The sequence below is a fragment of the Protomyctophum bolini genome (assembly GCF_963924005.1).
Source record: "Protomyctophum bolini genome assembly, chromosome: 4".
Classification (NCBI taxonomy): domain Eukaryota; kingdom Metazoa; phylum Chordata; class Actinopteri; order Myctophiformes; family Myctophidae; genus Protomyctophum; species Protomyctophum bolini.
Genome location: NC_137865.1, coordinates 34,128,206 through 34,142,432, shown reverse-complemented (window position 1 = coordinate 34,142,432; position 14,227 = coordinate 34,128,206). Strand labels below are relative to the sequence as shown.

Below are 14,227 nucleotides of genomic sequence, written 5' to 3'. Positions count from 1 at the left end.
AATAAAGAACATCCCAAATCCCCAACTTGCCTGTATAGTCGCATAACGAACTAAAAATAAAATAAGATATTTAAAATACATTAATGTGAACACTGCCATGATTGGTCAAATAGCCTCAGTCTGAAAAGCAGATGACAGCTTTTACTGGCTTGAGAGACTATACAATTGTCTTACTGGGACCGCTCTTAATAAAGGTCAAAACGTTTTGAAGTTGGATCATTATTGGACCAAACCTATCAAAACTGACATACTGATATCTTGAAGACCAATGAGCTTATGAGCTCAGCACATAAACAGACTAAAATCAACAACCTTCACAAAACTTGCCTTGGGTTCCAGGTGGTACCCAGCTAAATGATGGAGAGTTGATAACCAAATGGACCCTTATATAGATCTTTAACTCTCGAGAGCCTAAAATGAAACCAAATGGACCCGTGGTTTCATTTTGCGCTCTCAAGAGAAATTATTGTTAAACATCTGAATTACTTAATTTACAAGATGTCTACACAATTAGAGAATGTAGAATAATTGTTATTTTGTAAGTTTCCTAACATAAACATTTAATTTAGTCATTGAGTGAACCTTACATTTCAAAATGGAAACTTGTTCTCTTTTGTTATATTACACACCATCAGTTATCTTTATATCAGAACTCTGATTTTATTCAAAGTTAGTTTAACACATAAGCACAAAAAACAGCTCACTTTTCACTACAGCATGTTGTATACCTGTATGCCCAGAGCTTGATACACATCCCATTATTTATTTGTATACTGTTACAATAAGTTCTATATAGTTAATCACTCTTAAGCTGTGCAATCATTTTAGTGTTTCCTCTGTATGCTAATTTCTAACTAGTCTTTTCTATCCTGTCCCATCCTATCTTGACTACTTGTATATCCGTTGTATACGTATACCAGTTGTATATCAGTTTTACTTGTATAGCTCCTCTATGATGATTTCCTGTTTTGACTATATAGTTGTGTATATTTGTACGTCTCTAAATGTTTTGATGAATTGAAAATGGTGGGCCCTGTAAACAAGTGTAATGCTTTATGGTGTCGTCCACTCACAGTTAACAGTTTTTGTATTGAGTTGTACTTGAAATGTACTGTAATTCTGCAAACTGTTAATAAATAAATCAATCAGTTATTAATGTGCAAATGTTCATATTCTCTAGGTGTGCGCAATAAACTTTAGAACAAGACACAAACTAGAGCACATAGCCTACTTGCTTGCCTTGTATAGACAAGTAATTCAGTGATTCACCAGACCATGCAGTCACCACTGATAATAGTGAAGATTTAGAATCACGTCTAATGTTATTTGATATTGCATCATGTCTATAATGTTATCTGATATTGCACATGAGTGAGCTGGGAGTACAAAGTAGTGCTTTAACACCGCGTAGCAAAATTTATTTGCGCGACTAAAGTAATCATGTTTCAGCAAGGAGATAACAAGCACCACCACAGAGATATATTTTGTTTTGGCTGCTGAACTTTGGATAATTTCACATTGCCTGTGAACCTGGACACCTGATCAAAGTTGTGAAGACACTGCACTTTATCCCTGGAACAGACTGAACACTCCTCCACAGTCCTCTCAAGGCCGTGATGTCAGTCACTCCCGGCTGCCTGATGTAATGTTTACACCATGCTTCGTGTAAATTCAACCAATGGCAGCAGGACAAGTTACAGCTCAGGGAGGGCAGGATGCTTTTGCAGAGCCAAACACAACACAGCACATATGCGTTGTAACCTAGTGCTGCTTGCTATTTGCAAGTCAATAAGCCAATTACCATGAAGGTAGACAAACGATAAACCATGACAGATAAAAAAAAAAAAATCATTAGAAGCAACAGACAGACTTCACACACAGTGTTACAAATACTCTTACTCAACCGTAGTACTAAACCCAAGTTGAGATACTTCTCCTGGGCAAACTACAAGTGAAACTTGCTTTGTGAAATTTGTAGTTGTACTTCATTTAAAGTACAGGCATAAATGGTTTAAAAATACCTAAGAATATACTTTAAATACTTAAAAAGTACAAATTACACATTATTTTTAAAGGCATAGTACTTTGTCCTGTCATAAAAAAAGAATATATATATATATATATACACACACACACACACACACACACACACACACACACACACACACATATACATACACACACATATACATTATTTAACACATGGTTAAAGTGGTTAAACGCTATTGAAAGTGACAAAAATTTGGTCCAGTCCTAAATGGATTAACGCAGAGTATATTTCATGACTTCTCATTCAGTGGACGATGTGCAATAACAAATTGTGTTCACGAGATGTCATGTCTACAAAATAAAGGAAGTACTTGTCTTAGTTTACCAAAAGAGAAGTTCTGCAATTGTCACACCACATGGAACAAATCATGCCACGTCTTCCGCTAAAAGACACATTCCAGGCTCGTTAGTTGTCTTCATTATATGGTGGTTGCTCAGTTTCACAGAGATAAACATCTCTGGCACTGGAAACGTGGGTTTCATCATGTTTGACCCTAGACACTTAAAGTCATGGGAAAAAAGCTGAGGCTGGCATCTGTTAAAGGGGTGGTATAAATCACCTAAAATTATTTGCACAAATGCCTTTTGTTCCTTATTTACTAGATCTACATAAACAATGAACATTACATTTATTCGTTCTACCAATTTGAATTTATATGACAATGAATATATCATTAATATAGTATATTTGTATACGCACATAAGTGTGTGTGCGTGTGTGTGTGTGTATGTAAAATGTTCCATGCCTTAGTTGACATAGAGATGCTTGGTTTGACAGCTTTATTACAATGTTGTGTGGCTTCACTGAAACCAATCTGTCAAAGTCCCTTTGGAATAGGGAGACTTTCCGCTTCACAATGAACCCCTTAGGATTACACACTAGCTGGCCAGCTCCTCTAATGACTTGTCAATTACAGTAACATTAACATAGTACGTTAAACCATAGCATCCTTATAAAAGGAAAGTAGCCTGCCCTACACATAGAGTGAGTACTATAACCTTCCCGTTCAGATGGTAATCTTTTAGCCATATTGCTCATTTGATGTTACAGTATATACAGTATGGAATACATAAATATAATTTTATTGAACTCAGCAAAATATCAGATGATTGGGATACAGTAGTGTACTATTGAGATGAAGAGGAGGTGTCATCAGAAGATATAACATTTATGGCTTTGATGTGCTCAGGTTCATCTGCAACTAGAAAAAGTGCTCCTCTGAACACAGGTCTCCACCAGGTCAGGTCAGACCAGGGGGGCAGTCAGACGGATATTTTGTGAAGCCACTAAGGAAATGAAAGTTCATATAATGGCCTGTTGTGGCGCTCTCATTGGGCTCAAAAAAACCCATAGCCCCATAGAAGTCCATGTATTTGGGCCCAACTTCACCTAGACTGTATTACCTTAATAAACATGGTCATGAATACTTTTTGCTTCCAGTCACTAGTTTAAAGTCTCATTTCTAATGTCCCGCGCAACGCTTTGTCCATATTTATTACAGTCTATGGGTCAGACATGTTTGCGATGTTTGGACAAATTGTGTAACGAAAAAATGTAAAAAATGTGCACAAAAATGTGCCTCTAGGTCGTTCTGGAATATTTGGGGTAGAGCCAGGGAGTGTGTGTGCAGTTTGGCATCGACCGGGCCAACAGTGCCATACAAAGACGGATGGACGGACACACACACGGACTGGGTGCAAAACCTCTCTCCCCATGCCTTCGGCCTGGTGGAGACAATAAACCATTGGATATACTTGGACTTGTTCGTGTTTTTATTTTCTTTTAAGTCTTTAAATAGTAATTGAAAGACTTAAAATTCAATAGTAAGTGTTGAAGAAATAGTGTTGGAGAGGACCCAGGAACGTCTGGCCCAGCCGGAGGTCTTTCTCCGACAGATGCTCACATGTTCTCTTCAGGTATCTTAAGATGTTGTTTAACTGCATTAATGATGGTCAACACCTCTGCCATGGCCCCTTTACCTGCAACAGAGCAAACTATTACTGACAAGATACCTGCTTCTGGAAGAGAATTATGAATCACTAGTCCATACCCATTCCGGGATAACACATTCCCTCCCGTTACAATGCTAATGGTCAATGCCCCTGCTTTTCAAGCACCTGGCAAAAAATGAAAATCTAGATCTAAGGATGCCTCCTGGGCGCCTCCCCAAGAAGGTTTTCGGCGTAAGTCCAGTTGAAAACAGGCCACAGGGCAGACTAAGGACCAGATGGGGAGAATTATATCAACAATAACATACTGGCCTTGGAATACCTCTGGAAGTCTGGGATTATTTTACCTGCGTGACCCAGCTCCTGATAATACTCAAACCTATCTGGATTGTAGCAAATTGATTAATTCACAATTATGTGTAGTAACACACCGGGGTGTGTGTGTGTGTGTGTGTGTGTGTGTGTGTATTTCCTTCTCCCCCCAATATGTTTATACATTTTATCATTTGACAAAAATGTTCGTACAAATATTTCTCTCTTCCATTCTGTGATTCTCACTGGTTTAAAGAAACGATGCGCCAAACAAAATGCATTGCAACTATGCGCTGCAACCAGGGGGGCAGTCAGACAGATATTTTGTGAAGCCACTGAGGAAATCGGGACTTCCTGAAAGTTCATATAATGGCCTGTTGTGGCGCTGTCAAAAAAACCCATAGCTCCATAGAGTTCCATGTATTTGGGCCCAACTTCACCTAGGCTATATTACCTTAATAAACATGGTCATGAATACTTTCTGCTTCCAGTCACTAGTTTAAAGTCTCATGTCATAATATTCTTTTTGGAAAATTATGGTCCCATTTATTTAAAAAATGACCATAAAGTCACGTATGTTCTGAGGGGCGTGGCTACCGTTACAGTCTATGATCGGGAGCCACCCCCCGTTCGAGTCAAAATAAAAACCAACAAAGAAGAAGGGGGGAAGTCCCGCCTCGTTGTCTGGGCCCAAACGGATCTAGAAAGACGTCCATATCAGACCCGGAGAACGCTTTGTCCATATTTCTTTACAGTCTATGGCTGCAACACCCCTCACTCTAGACCTCAACAGGCGGACCTCTCTGCAGACCCTGGAGAAATGCTAGAATAAAGAGAAGAGGCCTGGGCCGTGGATCAGCGGTCCAGGCACAGTGGCTGGTAATCCAGTCTGGCAGTGTGCCGCGGGTTCGACTCCTGATCCTGATGGCCTTTACTGCATGTCACTCCCCCATCTCTCTCCCCATTTCCTGTCAGCCTACTGTCTGTCCCTCCATAAAAAATATAAAATAAAAGCGAAAGCCACAAAAAAACATTAAAAAAAGAATAAAGAGAAGAAAAAAAGTCACCGCAACGCAAGTTGAATTATCCGTTGTATTCGCTCAATGCCGAGCAATGTCACGATGACAATGTTGCACTGACTGGCTCACTAGCAGTGACACATTCACACATTCAGTTGAATGAACAAAATTGGATTTTTGGAGGTGAATATTGAATATTTGTCAACTCTGCCACCCCAGTATTGGTTGGTTGGGATGGGACCCGGTTTGTATAAGCTTGGTTTGACTGTACTAAACACGCATAGTTGTTTCTAGGGGTGGGGGGCGAGGGGGGCAGCCCCACCTAGTGGGGCCCACGTGGCCCGCGACCTGCAATTTTATTTGCGTGCGCATGAGACTGGACCATGGTCTTATTCAAAAAATATTTGTGGACCTTCAGCATTTCTAGTTGAGGACCCCTGCTCTAGACTCTAGTCAGTGTCTTTATTCACAAAATGTGAATTAAGACACTTCTCATGTAACAGGTTGCACATGCCGCGCGCGCGCACGCACACACACACACACACACACACACACACACACACACACACACACACACACACACACACACACACACACACACACACACACACACACACACACACACACACACACACACACACACACACACACACACACACACACACACACACACACACACACACACACACACACACACACACACACACACACACACACACACACACACACACACACACACTTTTCCACCTCACCTCTTAAGGTGACTCCAGACCTTGCAAACTTGTCCAGAGACTCCAGACTAGTCAAAACTAGTTAAAACTGTCAAAAGACTGCAAAGAGACTGTAGCAGACTGAGCACTATCAACCAACCGCTGATGAGCAAATCCCGTGCAATAACTTTACATACCAGGAGGTGGCAGTAGTCTGCTGTGCGGTGCCCAGCCAAAAACAATTGCACTGTCTTTTGTAACAAAAGAACAACAACAACACTGTTGTGTCACTGTCATCTTAGTCATGCCACGGCCACGCTACCTCGATATTTATTTATATAGCCTACCATCTACACCATGCAATTAATAATATTTATGCCATCCAGATCGAGATATGAGCAAAGCCTCTTCTCTATCGACCAAACATTACAATTTAGGCATTTAGCAGACGCTCTTAATCCAGAGCGACTTACATTAAGCAAGAACAAAAAGCATGGGGAATACATCACATAAAAACATTTATCATGAAACATGCGTAAGCTAAGAAAGTAACAGTGGAATATCTATAATGAAACTATACATATAAGCTATACATCTATACTACTATGATATACATTATGTACTATGACGTGCTATGACTACATACAATGCACTTATGCTGTTTACATAACATGCTATAAGTCTGTATCAAATGCTATCTAAGGCTACAGAATTGCTATCTAAGGGGGTGGGGTAAGTGCTATGGGCCATGATGGAGTCTGAAAAGGTGGGTTTTCAAACTACGGCGGAAGATTGGGAGTGATGCTGCAGTTCTGACTGCAATGGGAAGTGCATTCCACAGTTTTGGAGCCAGAAGGGAGAAGAGTTTGGGACGTGTGGAGCGTTGTCCCGGTGTTTTTAGTGAGGGTACTTCCAGCTTCCCTGCGTTGGCTGATCTGAGTGAGCGGGAGGGTTTGTAGGGTTCGATCATACTTGCAAGATATGGGGGAGCCATACCTTTGGTTGCTTTGAATGCCAGCATCAGAGTTTTGTATTCTGTGCGGGCAGCATGTCAGGTTTCTCACGATCCTCGTCGATAACGTCAAGACTAGCTGTCGACATCCTGCTGACAGGCAAGCGACGGCAGAAATCCGTCCCGGTGTAAAATCGTGAACGAATCTGTGCAATGTGGAGTTGGCTTTATGGTTTTTACTTCACAGCACTCACTGTGGACAGGGGTAAAACCAGGTTGACCAGTATCCATTTCTGTCCTTATGCTGTTTGAGACTCCTCCTTCCAAGCTAATTATTATTTTTATATCGCTTTTCCAAGTGCTCAAAGCACTTTACAATGGTTTATTCATTCATACATTGGGAGGTGAAGCGGCGAACAGTCGACGCCAGCGTCCTCACTCCCCACATTCACACACCAATGGTAGCAAGCTAGCACCGACAGACTCAATGGAGGCAATGTAGGGTTCGATGTCTTGCCCAAGGACACTTCGACATGTGGACAGGAGAAGCCGGGATTCGAACCGGATCGAACATGATTCGACCTGCTCTACCTCCTGAGCCGCCCTGAATACCAGTAAGACGGCCTAAGGGCGAGAAGCGACCTCGCGCTGGCGCTTTGGCATGGGGGGTCAGATCAACATATGGAATGAATTCTGTGTTGAGTGTACAGGGTTTGATGAGTTCAGATCAAAATATGGAATGTCGGGTGGGGAAGGATCAACATATGGAATGTGAGAACAGGTCAGCTCCATTATGGAGATCTAAGGGTTTGAGGTCAGATGTAGAGTTGCTGGCCAGCTCTATATATGCAGATCTAGGTGATGATCCAGTCTTCTCCTAGCCTGGGCAGCATTCCTTTTCGGGTCTATGATCTGGTCGGGAGTGGATAATATCGTCATGGTGTAGTCATGGTTTTGTAGTCATCAGGCCGGAAGCATCAATCTGGAACTTCCTTTCCCTCAAACCGATTTTTCCCAATAAAAGCTGCAGGCTACGAGAGAACGACGCACGCTTTTATTGTTATTGTCACGAGGTGTGACCAAACTGACCATATATGGAGGCGTGGGTGACTAACTAACTAACGGATGGACAGGAGATGCAGGTTTTCATAGTAAATGCGACCTACAGTTGCAATTAATGGCAAGTATTAATGGCAAGTATTTCCTACAGCTTTAAAGTCCAAAAATCTGAACTATCCCTTTAAGCTGACGAGCAAGTTTATACTTATTTATACTCGTTCCTTTATCAGTTATGGACAATAAGGTATTTCTGAGACTCTGGCAACATATCAGGGTCTTTTTGTCTATCATTGACAGGAGGATATATACAGTATATATATATATATATATATATATATGTCTGAGGGTCAGTCAATGACTTTTCATCCGAATATAGGCCTGTTCACTACTTAAACTTGTCCTGTCCGCAATTCGAACTTGGCATAACACTCAATACATTAGCAAAACTGTAAATGAAAGCCTGGGTACCGAGGCTAGCAAGACTGTGACAGCTTACAAGTGTACTGCGCACGCACACACGCACACGAGTGCACACACACACACACACACACACACACACACACATACCTAACATAGAGCGTGTCCAAAGCATCCATTCATATGTCCATATATAGTAATAGCTCAGCATCTCTGTCCCAGCATAGTGAGATATATTAATTATTAAACTAGGCCACTATGTAGATAGCTAACATTTGGTCAAGGCAAACTTTGCTTGCAATACTCAGCTAACAATGGAACTGATAATTATGGATATGATAGATATAAACGCAGAGATTTGTAAGTGCACCCTTTGATACTTTGCAGCTTCTATGTAACATCACACAAGATTACAGAAGAACCTATATTGAATATCTTTCTTTCCTCAGGTACAAATGTAAACATTGTTTTTGTGGCTTCCATATTACGCTTTACTGTACCTTCACTACCTTGCATATAATTGCGACTGCAAGTCACAGACAGTTAACTATAGAATCTATCATTTCCTGTCAGTGTGTGTGTATGTGTGTTGGTTGGTTGGTCGGTTGGTTGGTCACGCCAGGCAAGCCCCCATAGGTCTATATAGTGCCCAGGTCATTGTGACATCACGTGACGTGACATCAGCCCACATATGGTGCCCAGGTCACCAGGTCATTGTGACATCATGTGACATCATCAGAGATAGATATCCTTGATGTCATAGTAAATGTGATCTGTCGCAGTTAAGCCCATATATGGACTGATGTCATCAATATTGACCAGCAACTCTACTTAGGCTCTGACCTCAAACCGTTAGATCTCCATATATGAATATATGTCAGAAGTTCTCAGAACCTGTTCTGACATTCCATATGTTGATCCTTCCCCATCCATCTTTCCTCTTCAATGTCTCCATTTTGACTTATACCTGTCCATTCAAAGTTTCAAACTCTAGACGGGCCTGCCCCAAAGTTATTAGTGCAGCCATGCCTGGCAGCCAGCAAAAACTAGAGTTCTCAACAGGCCCACCTGTCCATTCAAACTCTAGACGGGCGGCGGGCCTGCCCCAAAGTTATTAAGGCCCGAAAATTAAGGCCCGGTGCTACCTGGGCCCTCATCAAACCCTATACAATCAAGAGAATGTCCCTGCTACCATCCTTAGATCTCCATATACTGTATGGAGCTGACCTGTTCTGACATTCCATATGTTGATCTGACCTCCACAAACCCTGTACACTCAAGACATGCTCCATGGCCAGTACAGAATTCATTCCATGTTGGTCTGACCTCCCCGTGCCAAAGCACCAGTGCTCGCCCAGCAGTCTGCCGTCAACGAGGCGGATGCTTGCACACGACCGCTTCTCGCCCTCAGACGTCTTACTGGTTCCTAGTTAGTTCACTAACCAATTATGGATATGATAGATATGAACTCAAGAGAAGATTTGTATGTGTTCTATGTAACATGATGTAAAATTACAGAAAGTTTTATAACTTAGAATTTCTTCTTCTTTCTTTAATTGGGGATCCATGGCATGTAAAAGTTTGAGAACTACTGATTTAGAAGGAATGTGTAGAATCGGCTATCAGGTCTTCATGGGTTAAGAATGTGACTGTGGAAAAGCCTGACCTTTTGAAGATTGATCCTGAGGGGATGTGCTGGTTGGAATGTGAACCACATCTAATCATTATCAGGGAAGCGGCGTAGCAAATAATTTACATAAGTGGCCAGCCTGTGTTAATTTGTGGTTCTATGTTACCCGTTTAGTAATAGGCTAGTAAGGCTACTATTACACTTTTTAATCTAATGAGACGAGACGGGATAAAGGTATTCGAGGGGGGCCAGTTTGCACCTCCACATTCCCAAGGAGAAACTTCTCACTCAGTCAGGTGAAAAGAAGTGGCTGGTGACTCCACATGTACAGAAGGAGGCACAACTCAACAACAAGGCCAACATTGGGCAATTAAGTTTTGCTCTAGCACCCCCTAGTGTCTATCTGTGCACGCCACTGCTAATAATCACAAAATGTTTAGATTGACCATCTGAGTGGTCCCTCATGAGTCTCCATCTAAACCACAGGGTTCAATATAGATTACACTCAAAGGTGATGGACACGGACAGTTAGGTCAACCATCTGGGCACCTAGGCTACTGAGCCAGCCTGACGGCCTTTACCGCGTGTCTTCCCCCCCATTTCCTGTCAGACTACTTTCAACCCATCAATAAAGCCAGAAAAGCAAAAAGAAATATATATATAAAAAAAGGAGATGGACACACTTGGACTGGAGGATGCAGTGTCAGGGTACGGACACTTTTAATTAGTGTAGGAAGGACATAAACTCCCAAAAGATAGGAACAGTCAGAAACCCTGACTTGAAACCCTACAGGTATTTGCCTAGGCAAATCAATACTACAAAACTGTCACGGACAATTAGGGATAGGCACAGCAATGCATCAGGTAAGATTCAGGGTCACTCCGGCCACTTTGGGCACCATTTTCCAGCCTACGAGTTTGACGTGTATAAATAACGCCAGTCTGTAGATCTTAAGTTTGACGCTGGTGTGTAGACTGTCACTGCAGTACACTATATTCCATCTCTCTACTATCTTTGACTTTTTTGTCGCTCTAATTTAGCTATGGGTCGATGGTGCTATTATTCGCTGTTAGAAAATATTCGGGTGGTCTGATCTCCGCCTTGATATCCCTTCATGTCAAAACGGTTCTCAATGTTTACAACTTGACTTGATGAGAAGACATGTGGACACAGAGAGAGCGAGAGGGGGGTGGGTTGAGGGGGGGACAGTCTCACATGACATTCTCAGTCACCATGACAGAGCTGGGGAACAGTATGTGGAAAAGATACTTTATCCAATATTGTGGTTGTAAACCAGCTATTCAGAAGCAACAAACAGAGATGGAAAAATGGAACTGTTTTGACTGAACTGCTTGTCTGTTTACTCTGCAAAATGGAATAAAACAAAGTGAATATAGTAACCCGGCTATTCTCAAATAGCCAAAGTTTGTACAAGTACAACAAAATCTAAAATGACACAGATGCTTTCCCGGATTGAAAGGTATAACATATCTACCGGTATCTATAAATGCACCAAGTCTCTGTCTGTCTGCCTGTGTGTGTACTGTTCTAATTCATGTAACTCGAGAACTGTTCGCAGCCACCAACTTCAAATTCGACACACGCGTTCCACACCACCACGGTGTCGAGTCAGTCCGACGCACGATTGTCCAGAACTCCATATATGGGCATAAAAGGGACACAGACATAATATCTGGGTGGGGCATTAATTTCCAACTTGCATCGTTCCAAGTAGGCCAGTGTCCAACGGGCACCGCTGTAGAGGCTCCAAACTGATGAATCACCTGCTCTCTCAAATATAAGATATAAGACTGATGACTGATCTAAATAAGATGTGCCAAAGAATGCTCTATTGTTGCTTTACTGGCATTGTTAGAATGCCTGAAACACTGCATAATGAACTGTGCCTGTGTCATTGCTGTTGATTACGTACACAGAAACAACTACTTTATTACACTCCCAGAGTAAAATCAACACTTCCAACACTGTACATACGGTTTTGAGAAACAGTCATACACGGTACATGGCTTTGACATTTGAAGACACTGATTTGATACACTGCTGCCTGTTCTTGAATTAACACATTGACAGACGTCCATTGCAGTCAAGTGTTGGATTTCGTCCAAGGATGTCCATGGCAAGCAATTTTTTTAATTCCAATTTAAAAACATATATACACGATTGCGCTGATTGTTTTTTTCCCAATGGAAATAAAATATCCTAAAAATCGGGTCGTATTATAATCGGGGACTAGACTATTTGACATTCAATGTTCTTTTTCCACAAATTAGTCTTGAAAAATGGGTGTTGTCTTATAATCAGTCGTCTTATATTCGGCACAAATATGGTATTTAAGATAGGTTACTCCCAATTATGTCTAATAACAGCTAGGTCTTGCCTGGGCTTTAAATGAGCTGTGCTGTCACTTTTTATTTTTTATTTTATCAAAGGTGTTCTAATTTATATGCTCCTTTATCTTATTTTAATTGTATCTACTATATTCTCTATTCATTTGTAAAGTGCATTGTTGCACTTTGTATTTGTTTCTTTATTCTGTCGAGCATTTTGAATTGCCTTTATGTATGAAAGGTGCTACAGTATATAAATAAAATTACCTTGCCTTGCAATGTGTTAACAACATACCTTCGTCGCCACACACTAGTTTCTTGGCAATGCAGGGGATCTCGACATATCCAAATTCTTTGAGGCTGGCAACCTGTCGTGCCGTTATGGGGTGCTGCCACATGGCTGTGTTCATAGCAGGGCAGAACAGCAGGGGTCGCCTGGTGTCCCAGGCTCTTACCACACATGTCTGTCAATAACAAAACAATGATCAGCCTTTAAGTATCGTTTCAGGCTATGCATTTGAGAAGCATTTCTACTGTGTAGTAATAATCATTTGGGCGACGGGCCATTAAGATTTGTCCAGCCTGCTCTCACCAATAGATTGTCGCAGATGCCACTGGCGATCTTGCCCAGGGTGTTAGCATCTAGTGGGGCGATGACAAATACATCTGCCCAGCGCCTCAGCTCGATGTGCAGAACCGGGTCAGTGCGACGTGTCCACAGCTAGAACAGTGCAGTGTTAGGGCATATTATGAATTATGAAACATACTGTATGTAACAGTGCAGCTAGGAACGTAGAGCAATAAAGGCATTTGAGAAAGGTGTCATTCATTTATTAGGCTACCTCCCACTCATCCTTGTCACTGTAGACTTTCACAGTAATCTCAGCAGGGTCATAGAAGTGGCTGGCATGCTCTGTGGTGACCACTCGTACATCCACCTAGAGGGCATAGGCAAAACAAAGACAATAGGTGCAAAAGGTAACGTCACCCCTCATTCCTCCCCCCCCCCCCCCCGAATATGCCATTGTTGCTCTCATTGTTCTCATGCTATATGATCACTGATCAGTAATTCACTTGAGAATGTGGAAGCCATTTCTCCCAAAGACAGTGCTCTATTGGCTAAATTGCCTTGATCTTTATTTTCCGCAGTAGTATGTACTGTCTGTATCGCGTACTGTACTGTAAACCAGCATACATAGGCTAAAGACGTACTGAAAAAAAATCAACATCGTCATCTAGTGGTTAGAGAGTATGCATGTTCATTAGGAGATAATGGGACACGTTAAATCTCTTCGTGCGTAAACATGAGTTTTGTAGAGCACTGGTTCTCAAAGTGGGGTCAGTGCTTAGAAGGGTCAGTGTCTATCAGTTATATTACTCATTACTCAGTTATAGGGGTCCTTAAAGTTTAAATTAAACGGTAGAACCACTGATACAGACGTAGGTGGACTGTCTGCCACTGACACAGACACACAGTATAAACGTGTCCAGATGAAGCAGCAGGCAGCAGCAGCTCACCCCGGGTACTTCCAGAAGCTGGGAGACCAACAGAGGCAGCTTCAGCGCTGCGACACTACCCGTCACGCCGACAAGGACTCGGTATTTACCACAGGAATTCAACAAATCAAATGTCGCTTGAGTAACATTACAGTCGGTCTGCATATTATTAACAGAGCATCAAGAATGGCTGCAAAAAGAAAAGAAGACGCCGGGTGTCTGCGTGGGTTCAGCAGCGCACTGTGCAACGCACCACCTCCCTGTTCATTGCTTCCGTAAACAC

At 41.9% G+C, this 14,227-nt stretch overlaps 1 protein-coding gene across 1 annotated transcript; it reads right to left on the bottom strand.

Annotated features, from left to right (window-relative positions):
- Positions 1-3,111: 3,111 nt before the first annotated feature.
- Positions 3,112-14,225, bottom strand: ppcdc (phosphopantothenoylcysteine decarboxylase). The gene is made up of 5 exons (XM_080761489.1): positions 13,966-14,225; positions 13,290-13,385; positions 13,040-13,168; positions 12,743-12,911; positions 3,112-4,029 (listed from the first exon to the last, which is right to left on the bottom strand). The coding sequence occupies exons 1-5, from the start codon at positions 14,107-14,109 to the stop codon at positions 3,950-3,952; spliced, it is 618 nt and encodes a 205-aa protein (XP_080617615.1). The 5' UTR covers positions 14,110-14,225; the 3' UTR covers positions 3,112-3,949.
- Between the last annotated feature and the right edge of the window lie 2 nt (positions 14,226-14,227).